The following is a 21,849-nucleotide window of genomic DNA, read 5'->3' as shown; positions in this document are numbered from 1 at the left end:
CCGCAGGTCTGGGCTGGCTGAGATTTGGCTTCTCTGACGCAGATGCCGCTGGTCCCCAGACCTGTGGATTCTCAAGATCGGTCTGTTTGTTTGTTTGAATATTCGACCAGGATTTGATCAAAGATCTGAAATCTGAACTGTCAGGAAACTTCGAGAGGACAGTCTTGGCTCTAATGAAGACCCCGGTCCTCTTTGACGTTTATGAGATCAAGGATGCCATCAAGGTATGTACGTGTGCATGTTCACGTGTGTGTCCGCTTGCACGCATGGGCGTGCAAAGGCCAGGCCTTTCCCTGGCCTGCATGGTGTGGCTTAACCCGTTCGTTAGCCGCTGTTGTGAGTGTGGCTCCTGGACCCTCTCAGGTGGAGCCCAAGTTCTCATGACTTCTCCGGGAGGCAGCACAGGTATCATTCATCATCGGGGAGCATCCGGGTCTCTCCATCTGAAAAGCATGGTGGCAGCTAGGTTGTAGAGGAAGCTGGTGACATCGTGATAGGAAGAGGGATATGAGGCCCTGGGTGGTGCCGTCCTTATTCATTTAGGACTCTGTTATTAGCAGAGGGCAGGGACCCAGGCAGGATTTCTCCGGTCTTTGCTGCTTCCTGAGTGTCCCCTTCTTTCTTCATCTGCTGGGGCAGAGGACCCCTGTTGACCCCACTCCATTTACCTATGAGGTTCAGCCACAGAAGAGACAAGCTGTCCCTCGGTCCAAATTTCACATAGAGTCAGATTCTGACTGACCTAGTTAGGGTTAATATCTGCCCCCAGTCCAGTGGATGGGGAGGAGGCGGCTCCCACAGAAGGAGGACACCCTTGTGAATTGAACAGGGGCTCCAGAAGGAATCCATCATTTTTCAGAGGGCCTGATAGGCAGAAAGACTTTTCCTGCCCCCAAGAGGAGAGGCAGAGAATTCAGGACGGAGCCCGGAGGGAGAGAGGACCCTGCCGAAATCCTCAGACATGCCCGCTTCTAGAGACGTGTCGGGAGGCAGTTGGGGATGGCAGCCCAGACCTCAGCCCAGCCCCTGCCCCCCAGCCAGCCGCGTGAGGTGGAGGCAATTGTTGAGTATAGGAAACAACACAGATTTGGGGTCGTCTGTCCTTGACAAGCTATGTGTCTTTGAGCATCTGTAAAACGGGAATGTGGATGTTCTTTCTTGTGGCGTGTGGTGAGGGCCGGGCATGGTAGCTAACCGAAGCTCTTTGTAAGCTCAAAGTAATCTAACAGCAGTGGTAATCGTGAAAGTAGCTAACCCTGTGGTGTACTTCCTGTGACTGGCACGTTCTAAGTGCTTTACACGCGTAGCTCATTTAATCCCCATGACTTCCCAGGAGTTAGGTGTTAGCGTTGTTCCCATTTGATGCGCGAGGAACCTGAGGCACAGAGAGGTTAAGGAAGGTGCCCATGGTCACACAGCTAATAAGCAGCAGACCAAGATTCAAGCCAGCCTAGCAGCCAGGATGCTGACCGTGTCCTCGGCTCTCTCCCTGTCCCTGGCGTGGTTGGTCATCTCTCTCGCCCTTGTTGCTGCCTCTTCTAGATGTCTTTAGATTCTCCACAGTCCAGTCTGGGACTCACATTTGTCCACACGTCTGCTCTTGCTTTATACCCGTTTTTCAGTTGTTTTCTCGTCTCGTTCATTGGCCGAACTTGGAATAAAAACAGATCTGGGTCCGCATCTCAACCCCCCCCCCCCCATTCACCGTGTGGCCTTGGAGAAGTCACTACACCTCTCTGCTCAGTTTCCTGGTGGTGCAGTGGGGTGGCCCTTCATGTGATCTGTGCTCCATCACCATGTCGCTGTCACTATGTGGTACTTTTCTGGGCCTGGGGCCTCAGCAGCCAAGCAGGGGCGTGTGGCTGTGTTGGCGGCCGCTGCTTCTGGGATTCATGCCGTGGGGCATAGGGCACCGGCTCCTTCCCTGGATGCTGGTGAGGGAGCGGTGACAAGCCTGTGGTTTGTGTTGTCTGCCACCTCAGGGGGCTGGCACGGACGAAGCCTGTCTGATCGAGATCTTTGCTTCCCGCAACAACGAGCACATCCGGGAATTAAGCAGAGCCTACAAAACAGGTTAGGCTGGCACCCGCCCTCCGCACACTCCTGTGCTCTCTGGGCCCCGGCCACACCCTTTCCCATGGCCTCTTAAACTTTCCTGGCCTTCTTATCACCTCATCTTCTGCCTCCCCCAACACATGGGGCTTTCATCCAAGACCCGCCCCTGCCTGCTGTTCACGGGGCAGGTGACTGAGGTAAGGGAGGGATGAGGGGGAGAACTTCTTGGGTGTGGCCTGGGCCAGGCCAGGCGGGCCTGGAGGTCACAGCCCCTGTGTCCCTGAAGGGCCGTGTAGACACCTCTCTCCTCGCACCCGCGCCCTTCTCCTGCCAGTGCCGGCTGGCGACTGCGGCTGCAGGGGGGGCCTTCTCTGTGTCTCCCTTTCAGAATTCAAAAAGACCCTGGAGGAGGCCATCCGAAGCGACACATCAGGGCACTTCCAGCGGCTCCTCATCTCTCTGTCTCAGGTACCTTTCCCGCGACAGAGCTCGGGGCTCAGAGCGGAGCGGGGTGGACCTGTGAGCAGCAAGGAGAGGGCTCGGGGACGGAGCAGGTACACAACCGCAGGGTGGAGACTTGACCACACGTCCTGCTTCCTTTCAGGGAAACCGGGATGAAAGCACCAGTGTGGACATGTCGCTCGTCCAGAGAGACGCCCAGGTGGGTGTGCTGGCCAGGGCCCCTCCTGGGCTTCCTGCGTCGGGGTGTGCCCCCCCCCCACTTTATTTCTTTTTGTTTTTGAGTTTATTTATTTTGAGAGAGAGAGAACACACAGGAGGGGCAGGCGGGGAGGGGGGGCGGGGGAGATAGGGAATCCCAAGCAGGTCCACACTCAGCACAGAGACCGAAGCGGGGCTTGTACTCACGAACCGTGAGATCATGACTGAGCAGAAACCAAGAGCCAGGTGCTTAACCGACTGAGCCACACAGGCGCCCTCCCCTTCCCCCCACTTTTTTGCTGCTGGAGGGAGGAGCTCTGGGATGGGCAGATGGGCTCTGCTGCTTATCAGCCGTGTGACCTTGAGCGACTCCGGGCTTGGGCTCCAGCCGCCTCTCTATCTTTATCCCGCCCCCTCTACCCGCCCCCCCTTCCTGATCCCTTCTCAGAGCCAACCCGAGAGATAGTAAGTATTGCAAGAGTTGGTAGGTTAGTTATGGGTGCAGGATGTCATGTGACCTGGTCCTCTTCCTGTGTTTGGTTGCATATAGCATTATGTTTGCAAACAGGCAGACTTTACACTTGCCTCATAATGCTTTTGAAGGTCTGAGCCTAGGAGCCAGCTGTCACATTCGTTGTGCAGCCTGAGAATTCTGCCCTTTTCCCCAGCCTGGTATGATTGCGGACAAAAGGCGAAGGTCTCTCGCTGCGCCTCTTTGTCCAGGCGTTGAGTGCCTCTCTAGGGCAGTTTGGGTTTCCCCCTAATGAGCTCAGACCACAGCAGTGCTGGCTGGAGAGACAGAGCTGGCTTCGCCTCTCCCCTTTCATCACTCCTGCCACCCCCAGCCCGGCACCCACCAGAAGCTGCCAGTGGTCACCTCACCTCTGCTGTCTGCCAGATTGAAGGCGACCTCTGTGGAGGGCCCGCTTTTTAGGGCTAGACGGCAGCTGCTCGTCTGCTCTGGCCCATTTCCTTCCACACAGGGAAACTGAACCTCAAAAAGGTTGAGCCTTGTGCCCAGAGAAACCTGGAGGCAGAGACCGGATAAGGGCCCAAACTCCTGGCTTGTTCCCTGTGCCCAGACAGCATCCCAGATGCCCTCCTGCAGGGCCTATCCTAACATTTCCTTGGCTTGCGACATCCGTTCCCGTTTCTGGACATAGGGCTGGGCACCCCCAAGCTCCCAGGCTCTGGCTCTTATCCCAGTGGGAATTTTCCTATTCCTGTTTTCTTGTTTCCTAGATAGTCCATTCCCTAGCTGAGGCAGAAGTTGCCTCCGTTTCTTGGTTTTGTGCCTGCTTTTCTGTCTTCTTAGTTGTAGACCTGCTCCTGCCTCACCTTGACCCATGGGATCTCCAGGCCCCTGGTGGCTGCCCTCCTCTCCTGGCTCTCGGTGCCTTTAGGTCCAAGAGCCACTACCTGGGGCCTAGAGGGCACCTTCGGGCCATCTGGTACTGGGGTTGCAAGTTGGCAAATATTTTGGGCTCAAACTTTCAAGGATTTAACAGGCAAGTGCAAATTCTGCCCGTTTGCAAACATCATGGTACCCGCAGTGAAACGCAGGGAAAGCACCTGTCACATGAAATCCCACATCTACGGTTGGAGTCTATCAGTTGTCATAATATTTATTGTTTCGTGTGTTCCCCCTTATAGATAGGGAAACTGCTTATAAAGACTGGGAAATTTTACATAGAAATCTGGATTTCTGGCGGCTCTGAGCCTAGCTTCTCTATTAAAGTGCACGGCAGGTGCTGAGAAGCGTTCGCCGCTCCCCGTGGTTGGCCTCAGTCCCCGCCACCCCCTGGCCTGACAACTGGCCCGTTTCTCTCATTTCAATTACCCAGCTGACCCCTTTGGGCTTTCAAGTTTGTGACCCTGGATCTAATCTGACCTTCACATTTTAAAGATGAGGAAGTGAGGCTCTGAGCGGGCCGGTGGCCTGCCTAGAGTCCCGCGGCAAGTTGGTAGCCCGGCCCTCATTCTGTTTTGCCCCTGTGCTGCTACTCCCTTGCTTGGGTTAAAGCTGTTCCTTGCCTGTCCTGGCCCCAGTCGGCCTCGGTTCTCCTGGTCCAGGGTGTCCCATCCCTGTGCCCTGCCCCTCCCACTACCCTGCCTCCGAATCCTCTGTGTTGCCAGCGAGAGGATGTGTGAATGCTGGCTAGTTCCACGCGGTGAAGGGAGCACGGCCAGGGTGTGCTCCCATTTCTTTCCCCTCTGGGCCTGCAGGGCCGTCCTAGGTGGCCTGGGCCTGGTCTCTGGGGTGAGGCCTGCGTTGCCTGGCCATTTTCCCATCTGTCTAGGAGCTGTATGCAGCTGGGGAGAACCGCTTGGGGACAGATGAATCCAAGTTCAACGCAATTCTGTGCTCCCGGAGCCGGGCCCACCTGGTGGCAGGTAAGGCAGTCCCAGGCCTCCCTGGGGCCAGATAGATAAGAGCAGACAAGATATGATGGGGAGACAGCTTGCAGGAACACTGGGCAATCCTACTCTGCGTGGAGCTTTACTCCACCTTAAAGGAGCCCCCTGGTGGTGATTTAAAAGATCTTATTGGTGGGTTTCCCGAGTTTCTGCGTGCATCTGGTTCGGGAGGAAAGCAAAGGAAGAGGTGAGAGGAATGGCAGCCTCCTGTGTGCTGGTGTCTTTCTACACCAGAACGTGGAAATTAGAATTCAGGCAGCCCTCAAGGGCACCTGTTCCAAGTTATCCAGCGCCTGCATAAAAACATAAGCAGAAAAATCGTACATTGTACAAAAGTAGCATTTATTTACTCCTTCACTCAGCACTTATAAGCCAAGCTCCTGCCATGTGCCAGGTCAAGGAGGAGGTGTGGGGAAGCGGTAGGGAACAGCACCATGGAATCTCTGCTGTCCTGAGGCTCGCATTCTGGCAGTAAACAAAAACGAAATAAAGTCTGTGCCAGATGGCAAATCCTTTAGAAATGAACAATAAAGTTGGAAACGGGGATAGAAAATGGTACACGGGTCAGGGATGGTGCTTGGGGTGGTCCTTGCTGAGGTAATGACATTTGAGTTAAAAGCATGACAGAGTAAGGGCGCCTGGGTGGCTCAGTCAGTTGAGCGAATGACTCTTGGTTTCGGCTCAGGTCATGATCTCACGGTTCAGTTGATGGGTTCAAGCCCCACATCAGGCTCTGCGCTGACATTGTGAAGCCTACTTGAAATCCTTTCTGTCTCTCTGCCTCTTCCCCACTTGTGCCGTCTCTCTCTCTCTCTCTCTCTCTCCCTCTCTCTCTCAAAATAAATAAAGCTTGTTTAAAAAATGAAAACATGATAGAGTTGCAGGTGCAAAGGCCCTGAGCAGGGGGGCTCCCAGCAAAGGGGGTCATTGAGGCTGGGGCGGGTGGCATGAGTGAGAGCCAGAGGAGACGAGATCAGAGTGGTGGGCAGCCCTGGGGACAACTGCACGGACTTAGGTTTTCATCCAGAATAAAGCCAGAGGGCCTGGAGGGCTCAGAGTGGAGGAGGGAGGTGATTTAACTTAGATTTTGCGTGTTCACTGGCTGTTGTGTCGTCAAGGGTGGAGGGTTCAGTGGCAGAGCAGCCAGGAGGCTGGTGGCCCGGACCGGGTGGCAGGGGCGGGGCGGGGAGGGGCAGATTCTGGCCCTGTTTGCTGACCCTTGGACGTGGGGTGTGAGAGAAGCAAAGCGTGGAGGGTGGCTGGAGGAGGAGCAGAGTGGCTGCCTCTCCCCCGAGATCGGGAAGCTGTGGGCGGAGCAGGCTTTAGGAGGGAAAGAAGTCGGGAGCCTCTGTCCAGAGATTCCAGGTGGACCACTGGGTTTAGGATTCTGGAGGTCAGGAGACGCCTACACTCCAGATGGAAGCTTGGGAGTTCTGAGTGGGTCATCGGTGCTTGAGGCTTTGGGACCGCAAGAGGTTCCCTCTGGAGGGGATCTGCAGAGAAACCAGCGGAGGACAGGGCCATGGCCATCACAGCTGGCTGTGAAGGAACACCCAGGGGAGGGGAGTCCTGGAGGCCAGCTGTGTGGGAAAGGCTAGTATGTGAGGCGGTGAGGACCGGGAATGACAGCCACACTCAGCGGCACGGTGGGAGCCCGAGTGAAAACGCAGGCACCCGTTCCGTACGTGCCCCAGGCTGTACTGCATTCAGCAGGTGCTGATGTTCTCCCCTTGGTACAGATTGGGGAGAAGCCACGGGGCGGTGCGGGGCCGGTGGGAAGTTAGGCCACCACCCAGCCGGTCACGTGGCAGAGCTCAGGTCTGAACTTGGGCCCTGGCTCCAGAGCACTTCTTAATCCCTCCACTACGCTGTCACGGAGCATGAGGGAACAGATTTCCATCTTGGTCTTTATTTATTTCAATGCGTATAGAATACATAAGTAGTACCTCGAACGTGTGGTTTCAAAAATATTATTACTTAGGGGAACAAGAGGAGCTGATCTGAAGAAAATAGGAAGTAACGAAGACCAATACAGGTACAGCAGAATTCACAACACAGAGGGGCAAATGCCCCAAGGTTAGGGAGCAGTGATAGAAAGGGAGACCCGGGCAGGAGAAGGGAGGATTAATCTCCGGGGGCAGAGCCAGAGTTAGGACTTAAGTCGCTACTGTGCCATCTGCCTCTCTAGGAACCTCGGGTCCTGTTCCCGTGGGTTCTTGGCCTGTCCTAGCGCAGGCTGTGTGGGCCGGATAGGAGTTAGCACATATAGTCCGCCTGGAGACGGGAAAGGATTTGGGAAGAGAGCAAACATTCTGCTGGTGTGTGTAGAGGGGTCCTGGGTGGGGTAGTAAGGTGTGATTGGGAAAGCAGTCTGGTGAGGGGATCACACGAGCAGGCGGGAGTTGGGGGCACACGTCACGTGGGGTGAAGACCCTGGCCAACTCGAGAGCTGGGTGGGCACGGTCAGTGGGGCCACGTGGGGTGCTGCAGGCAGAGGGGAGAAGGGGGGCTCTGGCGAGTCGGGGTGGCCTCCTTACCGTGTGTCCTGTGTCAGTTTGATCCAGATGCCACAACAAACTACCACAGACCGAGTGACTTAAACAACAGGTAGTTACTTTCCCACCGTTCTGGAGGCTGGAAGTCCAAGATCAAGGTGTCAGCCTCGGAGGCCTCTCCTTGGCTTGCAGATGGCCAGCTTCTTGGAGTGTTCTAAAACGATCTTTTCTCTGTGGACGTCCCTGGTGTTTCCTCGTGTGTCCAAATCTCTTCTTATAAGGACACCAGTCAGATCGGATTAGGGCCCACACTGAGGGCCTCAATTTTTTTTTTTTTAATTCTGTTTTAATGTTTATTTATTTTTGAGAGAGAGAGAGTGCACTCTTGACAGAGTGCAAGCTGGGGAGGGGCAGAAAGAGAGGGAGACACAGAATCCGAAGCAGGCGCCAGGCTCCGAGCTTCAGCACAGAGCCCGATGTAGGGTTCGAACTCATGAACCAGGAGATCATGACCTGAGCCGAAGTCGGACGCTTAACCAACTGAGCCACCCAGGCGCCCTGGTAAGGGCCTCATTTAACTCAATCACCTCTCTAAAGTCTGCATTGCAAATACAGTTACGTTCTGAGGCGCACCGGCGGTTAGGACTCCACCATGTGGATTTCGGGGGACAGAATTCAGTCCGTAACTTGTTCCCTCTCTTTCCGCTAGTTTTCAACGAGTACCAGCGGATGACGGGTCGAGACATTGAGAAGAGCATCTGCCGGGAGATGTCCGGGGACCTGGAGCAGGGCATGCTGGCCGTGGGTCGGTGTCTTGGGGTCGCCGGCGCTGTCGGTTTCAGGGTGCTCACCGCTCTCTGCTTGAGGGGTAGCTAGCGAACCACGTGATCCAAGATGCTGAATCCTGGGCCTCCTTGGTGGGAAACGAGACCGCTCCCCGCTCACTGCCGCACCGCCCCTCCTGCTGCCCCCGAGGTGTCTTGTTTGTGTCTCGGGCGCAGCTCCGGGGAAGGGAGCCGTGGTGCGCGGGCACTCGCGGGGGGGCAGCCAGCTCCTCTCCCGGAGGAAGATGACTCACATCCTGCCAAGTTCCCTCTAAAAATACATCCCTGCAGGCAGTTGTCAGATGTCGGTGATGGAAACACGTGGAAAGATTTTTACTTGCAACAGCAAAACAGGCCCTTGCTAAGGAAAGCTGGCTTAGCTCCCAGAACAGTGCGGGGCCGTCCCCTTCAGGACAGGGCCGGGTGGGCTCACTTCTGCCCACCGTCAGGGCTTGGGCCCCAGCTGCATAGCCCTCGTGACCTCCCTGTACCCTGTGGGGACGTAGCAGTCTGCCCATCTTTGGCTCCTCGTTTCCTGGCGTGTCCTCTCTGAGGTAAGGATCGTGGCCTGAGGTCTCTAAGGAGACAGTCATTCCACTCAGCCGTCCTTTCTCCGTGAGGGTCCCAGTCCCAAGGCTGCCCCTCGCGCTGGAGCAGGAACGCGGTTCCCCGTCACCAGCCATGCTTCTTCCCTACATGGCTCCTTTCACCACATGGGTTGCCGGGAAGGAGGCTGAGGTTGGTTTCTAGGCCCTGCGTGATTCTATCCCAAAGAGCCGGAGCCAAGATCACAGATAATTGAGCCTGGAGGAGAAATGGGGAGAGGAAGGTGGATGCAGTGACGGGCATCACGTGCGGCCTCCTGGAAGGACACTCGCTCTCTCTGAGGCCCCTCGGACTGAGAGTTTTCTGCAGATTGAGTTATGCTGTTTCTCTCTTCTAGTGAAATGTCTCAAGAATACCCCAGCCTTCTTTGCTGAAAGGCTCAACAAGGCCATGAGGGTATGTGCCTCCCACAAGCAGGGGTCTGGGTGGGGGAGTTTCAGCCCCTCCCATGACTGGGGCCCGAGGAGAGCCACCCCTCAGCTAAGAGGACAGAGGGCCCACAGCGGGAGCGTGGGACAGTAAGGATGCCCACTGCTCACGCCCTTGGTGGACTCTTTCCAGGGAGCGGGGACGAAGGACCGGACCCTGATTCGCATCATGGTGTCTCGCAGCGAGATCGACCTCCTGGACATCAGAATGGAGTATAAGCGGCTGTACGGCAAGTCGCTGTACCACGACATTGCGGTAAGGGCCCTCTGGGGGATGGATGCTTGTGGACCTCCCTGGTCACCCGCATCGTTCCTATACCTCCCTGCTCAGAACTCTGGCCTCTGCCCTGCACGGGCATCTTGCCTGTGGGCTGCGTACTTGGCCCTCTTCAGCTTCTGCTTCTTTGTCCGGTTGCCCCCAGACTGTTGTAAGCTCCCGAGGCAGGCTGGGCCTTGACCTTGCGTGGCGCCCCGTCCCTATCTCCCCAGCCTCCAGCACACCTGCTGCTCAGTAAGTGGAAAGAGGGGGAGCGCAAACACCGGTGTGTGAGAAAACGCAGGGCCTCCCCACCTGGGTACTTGGTCACCCTGTGACCCTGACCCGTCAGTGAGGACTCCCATCCCGAGGCTCCCTGGAGCTCAGCCCACTGACAAGTACTTCCTTCACCCAGCCTCATGGCAGGGGCAGCATAAGAAGGCACTTGAGAACAGGGCCCCGGGGTCACAGTCATTCCACTCAGCCGTCCTTTATCCATGAGGTCCCGAGGGTGCCCCTTGCCCTGGGGCAGGAACGCGGTTCCTCATCAGACTGGAGTCCAGCCCAGCTCTTCCACTTGCTAACTGTGTGACCTCAAGCAGGTTCCTCACCCTCCTTGAACCCCAGTTCCATCATCCCCAAGATGGGGATAATTATAGTTCCCCCCAGGAGTTCGGGGAGCCTTGATTGAGACAGCCCCTATAAAGCACGTCATGACATGTGACATGTCTAAGAAACGCTAGCTACTCTTATCACCGTGTTCCAGGGCTGGTCTGACAAAATGCATTCCTGTTGGTGGCGGGGGGGTGGGGCGGGGTGGGGTGGTGGGGGGAGTCTCTGACCATTAAATTCTGAACTCACATGAGCCTTGAAAGCAAAGTCACCACAACCAGGTTCTGATTTCAGACTCCCTCAAATTTGATGTTGGGCCTGTCGCGGAGAACAGCTAATCTCCATTTCCTGGCTATAAAAATGATGATGTTGATAGCAGAGGATTAGTAATTATTCACAGAGTGGGTCTTGTGTGCCCGTGGGCTACTGGAAGACGCCATAGGCCTCACCCCTGAGGAAAGAAACGGTAGAAGGAAATGATGAGAAGTTAGCTAAGTGAAGGGCACCTGGCTGGCTCAGTCAGTAGAGCATGCGACTCTTGATCTTAGGGTCGTGAGTTCAAGCCCCATCTGGGGCATAGAACTTACTTAAAAAATAAATTAGTTTAAAATAAATAAAATTATTTAAAATAAATCAATAAAACTCTTTTTTTTAAAAAAAAGGAAGTTAGCTAACTGTGTTCTGCATATTAATTTCTTTCTTTAATATTTATTTTTGAGAGAGAGAGAGAGAGAGAGTGCACACATGCGAGTGAAGGAGGGTAGATAGAGGGGGGGACAGAGGATCCAGAGTGGGTTCTGAGCTGACAGCAGAGAACCTGATGTGGGGCTCGAGCTCACGAACCGTGAGATCATAACCTGAGTTGTTGGGCGCTTAATGGACTAAGCCACCCAGGCGCCCCTGAGCTGGGATACCCGAATAATAGCAGCGGACGCTCCTGCCACAGGAGATTACTCTTCCAGAGCACAGTTAGTGCCGCATCAGGGGCAGTCTCAATTTAGCACGATGACACTGCACTGGGGAGAGACCACCACGAGTTAGCTCAGAGTTAGGGGCTTGGGGGGAGCTTTTTATAATTTTTGTGTATTTATTTTTCAAATTACGACTTTGATCACTGGGGTGAGTGCAGCTCTGTTTTTTTCAGCGGGGGTTTGGGGAAGCCGAACCGCACCACACTGGGTTTGGGTCGCCAGTGACGCAGAGTACGAGTGAGCCGCTCTTGCCGCGGGACCCACGTGATGGGGAATTTCCCCCGTGGGGCCTGCCTCTCTGTAAAAGCGCTCAGGGCAGAAGAAAATCAGAAGATAGGAGGCCGAAACTGGGCCACAGCTCCCTCAGCTGATGTTTTCCTTGTTTCTGCGATCAGGGAGACACTTCAGGGGATTACCAGAAGATTCTGCTGAAGATCTGTGGCGGCAACGACTGAGCTGTGACTGGTGGCTCCCTTCTGTCCGCCTGCGGGCAACAGCGATGCCAGGAAAAGGTCAAGAGAATGTCCATCTGTTTCTAACAAATCCACAGAGTAGCCCCCCAGGTGCCCCAGTGCCGCCCGTCCGTCCGTAGAGCCTTGGCCCATCCTCCGCCACCTCTCCTGCTCCGTATATCATGCTCGAGCTGAAGGACCTGGGTCCCTCCCTCCCTCAGGGTGCCTTCCCCTCCCCAGCCCTCACGGCCGCTTGCTGCTGAAGTACGTGTTTTATTTCTCGACTCATGCAGTCATCCCCTTTTGCTTGTGGCTGAGACTCTTGGCTTCATATTAGTCCTGTAATTTTTCATTTTTATTTGGAGGCATCTTTTTTTATAATAGTCCCTGCCAGACAGATGCATACAGGTCTGTGCTGCGTGCACGTTTCAGGTCAGAGAGGCTGGCTGGGGAGCACCGTGTCCTCGGTAAGGAGTAAAAGGGAAGACCTTTGGCAGTAATCTTTGCATCTGGTGAGAATGTGTCATCAGCTTTGTCATTGCCAAACCCACTCCTTAGAGTTTTCTTAGAAAAGGAAAAAAAAAAAAAAAAAAAAAAAAAAGAAGAAGAAGAAGAAGAAAAAGGCCAGAAACTCATCTGTTCCTTCTTCTGTGCGAAGCCATGAGGACACGGCCAGCTCCCTGCCAGTGACAGGGCTTCGTGTAAATTACGTGAATGTGCCTTAAACCTGGATGTCAATAGCCAAAAACTTTCTAAATTAAAGTCAGCCAGCTCTGGAACATTTTGGAAATGTTTTCCCTGGTGCCAGCTTGTTTTCTCCTGCCTCCCGATTCTGCCTGCAGCTCTGGGTTTCGGCCTTAATAGCCAGTGCAAGTGTATATGACTTTAAGTAGAAACATGCTCAGGAAATCCTGAGCGTGGGTGATTTATGGAGCCCCGGCTTGTAAGGAATGAGAAGGGAGGTTCCCGACATCCGTGCCCAGGGCCCAGCTGCTGAAGTGATGTGTGGAGTTTGGTCAGATACGGGTGTGGTGTAGTCCACTGAGGACAAGGTAGAAGAGTGTGGTCCTTCATCCGGGTCCTGAGGAAGAAGCACGGGCAAGAGGGTGTGTGTGGGACTCCTGGGGCAGTCCTCCCGGCCAGGCGCCGGAGAGGAGGGTGGGGACAACCCAGAGAGGCACAAGACTGGCGCCTCCCTTTAGGGACCCTTCGGTCTGAGAGGTGCTCGTGGCTGTGGTCCTGGTGGGCCTTTGGCCCCTTGGTCAGTAGTGTTAGAGGGTGAGTCTAGAAGGGTCACAGTTTCTAGACATCGTTGTTCTCTCCAGAAGCCTGGAGCTTGCCTTGCCAGGGGTCTCCGCTCACTCCCTTTCTGACCTCTGTTGGAATTTAGAAAGGAGAGAATTCAGGGACTGAGGTGGGAGATCAAGCTAGCTGGGCCCTGGCAGGGTCCAGGGAGGCCTTGTCCCTGGAGTAGACGTCTGCCTGGGAATACCACCCGACCCCTCAGACTCCCCTGGACATAGAAGAGAGGAGAGGATGGCCCAAGGGGCATGGGGCAGCCGTGAGCTAGATCCCAGCCTGTTCCCCCTAGACCCACTCCCCAGCCGGAGAAGTCACTGTCGGCCCTGGAATATCGATTTTAGGCCCTGCTCTTCACTCCTTTCCCCCTGTTTCCATGCCCGTGGCCTCTTGAACAAGGCCCAGCATGCCCGGTGCAGGTGCTGCCCCCCTAGGGCAGGCCCCTTGCCCTCGGGTGCCAGGGGGGCCCGGCCTGGTGGGATGGACTGATTGGCCCGACACGACTGTGAACTCAGGCTGACCCCGGCGGCCTCCTGAGCCCTGCCAGGGCCTGCATTCAGCCCCCTCCAAGGTGACGGTAAGTGTCCCGTGACATTACTTTGCCCTGTTGTCTGCACCAAAGGTTGTAGCCTGGTGCCCAGCAGGCAGTACCTGACTGTACACGCATTTACTTTGGTCCCCAAAGTGTCTTTTCAGATGTTCGAATTTATTGCCAACATTGAGGTATTGAGAGGTTTTACGTTTTGTAAAAATACACAATGCTGGCTTCCCTCGAAAAACCCAGCTCTGGCAACCCTGCAGACCAGGAGCTGCTGGAGCCAGGTCGCAGCTGCCCCCTTGGAGCACAGCGCTCTCTGTTTTGCCACCAGCCCCACCACACCCCACTGCACGTTACCTGTTTGGCCCCTGTAGGTGTCGGAGTTTGAGACCCCTGGTCCACACACTTGGGGACCACCTGCCTTCATCCTGGTCTTGGTTTCTCTCTACCTTCCTGTCCCTCAGGCTGCCCTCTTGGTCACGCCCGTGGAACCCAACCCATAATAAGTGTGGGCTGGAGGGCTGCATGACCTCCTCGGTGAGCTCGCTTCAGGGGCAAAGGCATTTACTGCCTTCCAAGGTCGACAGGAGGTTATTAACTGCGTTGATTACACCCAGGACAAAGAAGATGGGGAGGGAGACATTCAACCTTACAGGCCATCTTTCTGGGAGAGGGCTACCCTGGGTCTTTTTCTGCCCCCTGGAAATGGTGGTCGAGGCCAGTTCATTGCCACGCATCTAATGTCACTTCCAGAAGAGCTACCAGAGGGTGAGATACCTGGTGAATTTCAGCCCTGAGTGAATTCTCTGCAGCTGTGGGGCATCGGAAGGAACACGGTTGGGGGCAGGAGCACGGCGAGGGCGAGGCAAGGGGGTCACTTGTGTTGGGTGCACAATTGGAGAAATCCTCCCTGCTGTATATTAGGCTGAATAAAGGAGCTTACTTTGCGGGTGGAGAAATGGTCCTAAAGTGGTGGTTCCCAAACCCCAGCGTGTATCAGGATTATCTGAGGCGCTTGTCAAAACGCAGGTCCCTGGGCCCCAACCTCACAGATCGGAGCAGGCCTGGGGGCCAAGAAACCGCTCCTGCCTCCTGCTTGCCTTGTCATTCTGACGCTGATCTAAATGCTCCTGAGCTGAGACAGAACTTCTGAGCCTGGAGGTGTTGGGTCACACACAGGACAGGTGAGCTCGAGGAAGGCTGTGTTTGGAGTTCAGTCAGGTGATGGAAGATGGGGCAAGAGGGATCTGCAGGTTGGCCCTCTACAGATGCCCACGGGCGGTGACCGCTGGGTGACCGTGCTGTGTCCTTCCTCTTGCTTTGGCAAAGGGTTACAGCTCTAGCTTAGGACTCGGCCCCTTATTTCTGCTGCCGGTTCCTCCCTGCCCTGGCTGATGGAAGTGGAGTCAGACCTGGAAACAAGAAACCAAGCTAAATCATCACCAAGGTCTTCACCGGGAAGATAACAGCTTAAATTTTCACCCCATCAAACCTGAAAGCTCTCTCTGGCCATGTTGCTCAGTCTTCTGCCTGGCGCCTTACAGGGACCCTCGCCATAAAAGGTTCAATCACTGAAGCCCCCAGCTTTACAAGGGGCTCTTACCCTCAGCCCCCATTCCCTGGAAAGCTAGCCTTGGCTCAACACGGGTGTCCACTCTGAACCTCGTTCCTTCTAACAGTAAGAGTTGGACATCCTGAAGCAGAAAGAGTACCACTCTGGGAGTCAAGTATCTTGTCCCGATCTCAGATCAGCTGCTGATTTGCTCTATGATCCTAGAAAAGTCATGTGTCCCTGCTTTGGGCCTTTGTTGTGCCTTTGTAAAACGAAAGACTAGATCAGAGTTTCTTAAACTTCAATGTAGTCAGCAAAAATGGTGGAGTAGGGGCCTCTAGGAGTGTCCCTCCCCCACAAAAGCAACAAATAAGGTGATGAGAACAGTCAGAATCAACTTTATTCAAACTGGAAACTAAATGAAAGTCTGCAGCAACCAAATGCTTGAGAAAAAAAGGCTCCGTTAAGAGGGTTTTGTTGCGTGTTCACTTACCCCGGCCCTATCCCCCACACCCCCCTAGCTCAGCAGCAGCCTCAGAAACAATATCCCACGGTCCTTGTAAGTTCTTAGCACTGGAGGGAACAGAATGGATCTTGTTGTCCTCAAGAACTATGGATATTTTGATCTGTCTGGTTGCTCCCTGAAAGCAACCGGCTCAAATGACTTGCTTTTATCTCACCTAATTTGGTGGAGGTGGGTGGGTGAGGGGGGGAGGCGGCAACCCTGGGGGACATTTGAAGGCAAATGTATTAGCCACTGATGCCTGGAGGAAGGGGTAACAGTAGGGGCAAATAGGAGACAAATTGAAGAGTTTGGGGAAGAAAGGCTGGGCATGAAATACTTTGGGGGATAACGGTTTCCAAGAGCACCACGAGTCCCTGGCAATCTGGAAGGGCACGCACATGCCCAGGGCTGAACGCGTGCCTAGCAAAGACTCGAGAAGGCTCTCAGCGCTCACCTCTGGCTGATCTTAAGGCTCTGCACAAGCAGGAAATAAAGGCTTAGGTCGAGTCCTAGACCACTTGGCCGAGCGTCAGAAGCCCCAACACCCACAGAACACATCTGCAAAGACTGGGAGATTTGGGGATGGAGGTTGGGGAGTTGGTTCCAGGAGTTTAAGGAAATGTGTCGAATCACGAGTGACCACTAAGCTCACTGAATTCAGAGACTTCAATGGTGACACCTAACAATACAAACGTCAAAAAATCAGTTCAGAAAACTCGCTAAACAACTAATACAGCAGGCGGCAACGATAAATCTTGGGGAAGGGGAAGACTCTGATTTCCAGAGTTGTGACATTATAATGTTCAAAATGCCCAATTTTCAACAAAAATTATGAGGCATGCAAAACAAGAAAGCATGAGCCGTACGCAGGAAACCCAGAAAATCTGTGAATAGAAACTGAGGAAAACCCAGAAATTGGACTTCCCAAACAAAGACTTTAAATCGACTGTCTTTAAAAATGTCAACTTCTATTTGGTTCCCTTTTGTAATTTCCTAATAGAAATAAAATCTATATTAGAATAGAAGAGAGAGAAAATATCTGTTACTACAAAAAAAGAACCAAGTAGAAAGTCTAGAGTTGAAAAGTACAGTAAAAGTGAAAAACTCACTTAGAGGGGTTTAAGAAGAAATTTGAGAAGGCAGAAAGCATCAACAAACTTCAAGATAAGCCAGTTGAGCTTTCCCAGTCTGAGGAGCAAAATGAAAAGAGAATGAAGAAAAGTTAACAGAACCTAAGAGACCTGTGAGACACCATCAAGTGTAGCAACATGCATGTAATGGGAGTCAGCGAAGAGAGAAAGCAGAAATATCTGCAGAAACAGTGGCTGAAAACTGACCAAATTTGATGGAACAAGTTAGTCTACACATCTCGGAAGCTCGACGTACTATAAGCAAGATACACAAAATGATCCACATCGAGACACGTAACTAGACACAAGAGACAAGGAATCCTGAGAGCAACAGAGAACCCAACTTGTCACATACAAGAGATCACCAGTACGATTAACATCTGACTTCTTGTCAGAAGCTGTGCAGGACAGAAGGTTGTGGGATGACCTATTCAGTGTGCTGAAAGAAAAAATAATGTCAGCCCAGAATCCTATATCTGGCAAAATATTCTTTAAAGATGAAGGAGACGTTAAGACGTTCCTGGATAAAGAAAAACGGAGATGGTTTGCTTCTAGTAGACCTGCCCTATAAGAAACACTAAAGGTCCTTCAAGCTGAGATGAAAGACAGCAGGCAGTAACCCAAATCCACTTGAGGAAAACAAAAGACCTTGGCAAAGGCGACTACTTAGGTAAACATAAACATTACTATTAATATGTTTTTTGGTTTGTAGCTCTTTTTTTTATTCTACATGATTTAAAGACAGTGACACCAATCAAGAAATATAACTCTGTTGATGGGCACAAAATGTATAAAGATGTAATTTGTGACAACAACAACACAAAGGAAGGTGGTGGAGCTATGTAGGAGCAGTTTTTATATACTGTTGAAACTTGGTGTTAATTCAAAATGGTTGTTACAAATTAAGATGTTAACTTAATCCCTGGAAATAACTAAAACATAGTAAAAGAACTGAGAGGGGAATCAAAATGGTACACTTGAAACTGTCTCAGACAAAATATGGCAATAATCGAGGAATTAAGGAGCCAAAATATACATAACATAGGAAACAAATAGCAAAATGGTACAAGCCTTTACTTAGTAGTAATTGCTTTAAATATAAATGGCATAAACTCTCAAAAAAGCATATTGGCAGACAAACGACATTATATCCTGATAAACGGGTTAAATCCATCAAGATAGAACAATTATAAACATGTATGCACCTAACTGTACAGTCCCAGAAAATTTGAAACAAAACCCGACAGAATTGAAGGGAGAAATAGTTAATAATAGTCGGAAACTTCAACACCCCACTTTCCTCGTGGATAGAACAAGTAGACAAGAGATAACAAGGAAACAGAAAACTTGAACGACACTGTAGACCAACTAGACATAACAGACATATATAGAACAGTAGACCCAACAACAGAATACACATTCTTAAGTGCAAATGGAAAACTCTCCACATAGACCACAAAACAATCTAAACGAATTTAAAAATTTTTTTTTTGTTTATTTTTGAGAGAGCGAGAGACAGAGCATGAGTGGGAAGGGGTAGAAAGAGGGAGAGGCACAGAATCCAAAGCAGGCTCCAGGCTCTCAGCTGTCAGCACAGAGTGGGACACTGGACTCGAACCCACGAGCCATGAGATCAGGACCTGAGCTGAAGTCAGATGCTCAACCGACAGCCCCCCAGGTGCCCCTAAACAAATTTTAAAAGATTGAAACTACACAGAATATCTTCTATGACCACAGTGGAATGAAATTAGAAATAAATAACAGGAAGGAATCTGGAAAATTTACAAAATGTGTGGAAATTAAACAACATCCTTAAAAAAAAAAAAAAGTGCTCAGAGGAAATATATAGTTGCAAATGCCTATGTTAAAAAAGAAAAAAGGGATCTCCGGTCAATAACTTTTCACTTTAAGGAATTAGTAACAGAAGAACAAGCTAAATGCAAAGCAACCAGAAGGAAGGAAATAAAGATTAGAACACAGATAAACAGAATAGATAAACAATAGGATCAGTGAAACAAAAAAATAATTCTTTGGAAAGATCAACAAAATTGACAAACTTTTAGACTGATTGACAGAGGAGACTCAGTTACTGAAATCAGAAATGAAAGTGGGACATTACTGATAACTTATAGAAATAAAATGTTATTTATTTTTAATGGATTATAAAGTTATACAAAAATACTGTTAATAATTTCATGTCAACATATGAGATAACCTACATAAAATGGGATAATTCCTAGAAATATACAAATTCCCAAATGAGACTCAAGAATAGAAAATCTGAATAGACCTATAAGAAGAGATTAAATCGATAATAAAAACCTCTCAACAAAGAAAAAGCCAGGACCAGGAGACTTCATTGGTGAATTCAATCAAACATTTAAAGAAGTAACACCAATCCTGCTCAAACTCTTCAAAACATAGAACATTTCCTGACTCATATGAGACCAATGTTACCCTGATACCAAAGCCAGACAAAGAGATCACAAGGGAAGTGCAAAAATCCTCAATGAAATAGCAGCAAGCTGAATCTAGCAGGGTATTTAAAGGATTAGCCACCATGGCCAGGTGAGATTTATCAAAGAATACAAGAACCATTCAATATACAAAAATCAGTCCATGTCATACACATTGTTAGTAGGATAAAGGGGGATGAAAACCGATCACCCCAACTGATGCAGAAAAAGCATTTGAAAAAACCCAATGCTTTTGGATGGTTAAAAACGAAATTGTAAGAAAAGGAGTATTTATCAACCTGAGATAGAGAGTATCTATGAAAAGCCACAGCTGACATACTTAATGGTGAAAGAAGAAAATCTTTCCCCTAAGATCAGAAACGAGACAAAGATGTTTGCTCTTGCCACCACTAGTCCACATTGTACCGGAAGCTCTAGTCGGGGCAATTAGGCAAGAAAAAGCATCCAAATTGGAAGTAAGAAGTAAAAGTTTCTGTTCACAGATGACACGATCTTATATAGGAAATTATAAATCCTACCCACACAAAAACTATTAGAGCTAATAAACGAATTCAGCAAAGCTGCAGGATATAGGATACATGATCAAAATACAAAAATCAGTTGTGTTTCTATATACTAGCAGTGAGCCATCTGAAAATAAGATTCCGTTTATAATAATAACAAAAAATACGTAAGGGTAAATTTGTTGGTGTAAGACTTGTACACTGAAAACACAAAAATACAAAACACCCTGTGCTCACAGTTTGGAAGACTCAGTATTGACAAGGCAAATACTCTGCAAACTGATCTACAGATTCAATCTAATCCCCATAAAAATTCCAGCAGCCTTTTTGCAGACATGGACAAGCTGATCCTAAAATGTATGTGAAATTGCAAAGGACCAGTCCCCAAATAACCAAAACAGTCTTGGAAAAGAACAACAAAGTCAGGGATCTCACACTTCTTAATTTCAAATCTTACTTCAAAGCTACAGTAATTCAAACAGTGTGATACCAGCATAAAGATAGACCTATAGATGGGATAGAATTCAGAAACCTAAACATCTACGTTTAATTGATTTTTGGCAAGCGTGCCAGAACCATTTGATAGGGAAGGAATATTCTCTTTAACAAATAATGCAGGGGCAACCAAATATCCACAAGCAAAAGAATTAAGTTGGATCCCAACCTCACACCATATTCAAAAAGTAATTCAAAACAGATCAAAGAACTAAATGTAATGGCAAACACTAAAAATCTTAGAAGAAAACAGGAATAAATATCCATGACCTTGGATTTGGCAATGGATTCTTGCTGATACCAAAAGCAAAAACAACAAAAAAATAGATAAATTGGACTTCATCAAAATTAAAACTTTTGTATTTCAAGGGGCACCCAAGAAGGTAAAAACCCACAGAATGGGAGAAAATAGTTGTAAGTCATATATCTGAAAAAGCCTAGGATCCACAATACATAAAGAACTCTTACCACTCAATAACAAAAAGCCAAAAATTTTTAAATGAGCAAAGGACGTGAATAGATATTTCCCCAAAAAGATGAATGGCCAAGAAACACACACAAAAAAGATGGTCATCACCATTAGGCAAATGCAACCTGAAACCACAATGAGTTACCACTTCATACCTAATACAATGGCTATAATTAAAAAGATACACAGTGAAGATGTGGAAAAATCGAAACCCTTCTATACACATTGTTGGGGAGAATGTAAAATGGTATAGTATCATTCAGCTATACGAGAATAAAGTACTGAGACATGCTACAATACGGATGAAACTTGAAAGCATTATGGTCAATGGTAAAAAGGTTTGACACAAAGGCCACATATTGTATGATTCCGTTTATATAAAATGTCCATGGAGACAGAAATATTAGTGGTTTCTGAAGGATGGCAGGAAGGGGAATAGAAAATGACTGCTTGGGAGCGCCTGGGTGGCTCAGTCGGTTAAGCGACCGACTGCGGCTCAGGTCACGATCTGGAGGTTCGAGCCCGGCATCGGGCTCTGTGCTGACAGCTCGGAGCCTCCATCCCGCTTCAGATTCTGTGTCTCCCTCTTTCTCTCTGCCCCTCCCCCACTCGCACTCTCTCTCTCTCTCTTTCAAAAATAATAATAAAAAGAAAAATTTTTTTAAAGTGACTGCTTGTAGGTACAGGGTTTCTTTTGGGGGTGATGAAAATGTTCGGCAATGAGTATACAACAGTGTGAAACCGCTGAATTTGAACAGTTTAACAAGGTTAAAAATCTGAAACTTACGTTGCGCGAATTTTACCTCAATAGAAAAGGTTTTAAGTCGCACACAAATTTGCACACCTGTCCCCCGGGGATCCCACTGAAATGCAGGTTCTGATTCAGGAGGTCTGGGTTGTGACGGGCTCCCACTGCCGCTCATCTATGGCCACATTCTGAGTAGTGAGGCTACTCAAGGGCCCTTCCGCTGTGTCCCCTTGCCGGTCTGGGCCTCAGGTGCCTCACCTCCGCACCAGCTCCTGCCCTGTCTGCCCCTATAACGAAGACGGGCGGAAGCAGCCCGCCGAAGTCCCCAGGTCTGAGCCTGCAGGAGGATGTGGGCC

At 50.5% G+C, this 21,849-nt stretch overlaps 1 protein-coding gene across 3 annotated transcripts in view; it reads left to right on the top strand.

Annotated features, from left to right (window-relative positions):
- ANXA11 (annexin A11) overlaps nucleotides 1-12,571 on the top strand; it is a 43,709-nt gene extending 31,138 nt beyond the window's left edge. For all 3 annotated transcript variants that reach the window (XM_030335252.1, XM_030335253.1, XM_030335254.1), the window contains 9 exons: nucleotides 111-224; nucleotides 1,983-2,073; nucleotides 2,444-2,523; nucleotides 2,660-2,716; nucleotides 5,016-5,109; nucleotides 8,338-8,433; nucleotides 9,396-9,454; nucleotides 9,620-9,742; nucleotides 11,721-12,571. In XM_030335252.1, coding sequence (XP_030191112.1) covers nucleotides 111-224; nucleotides 1,983-2,073; nucleotides 2,444-2,523; nucleotides 2,660-2,716; nucleotides 5,016-5,109; nucleotides 8,338-8,433; nucleotides 9,396-9,454; nucleotides 9,620-9,742; nucleotides 11,721-11,780 — 774 coding nt within the window. In that variant the 3' untranslated portion in view covers nucleotides 11,781-12,571. The remainder of the gene's footprint in view (nucleotides 1-110; nucleotides 225-1,982; nucleotides 2,074-2,443; nucleotides 2,524-2,659; nucleotides 2,717-5,015; nucleotides 5,110-8,337; nucleotides 8,434-9,395; nucleotides 9,455-9,619; nucleotides 9,743-11,720) is intronic.
- Nucleotides 12,572-21,849: the final 9,278 nt, after the last annotated feature.

Source organism: Lynx canadensis, chromosome D2 (assembly GCF_007474595.2).
Source record: "Lynx canadensis isolate LIC74 chromosome D2, mLynCan4.pri.v2, whole genome shotgun sequence".
NCBI lineage: Eukaryota > Metazoa > Chordata > Mammalia > Carnivora > Felidae > Lynx > Lynx canadensis.
The sequence above is the reverse complement of the archived record's forward strand: the minus strand, read 5'-3'. Positions and strand labels throughout refer to the sequence as shown.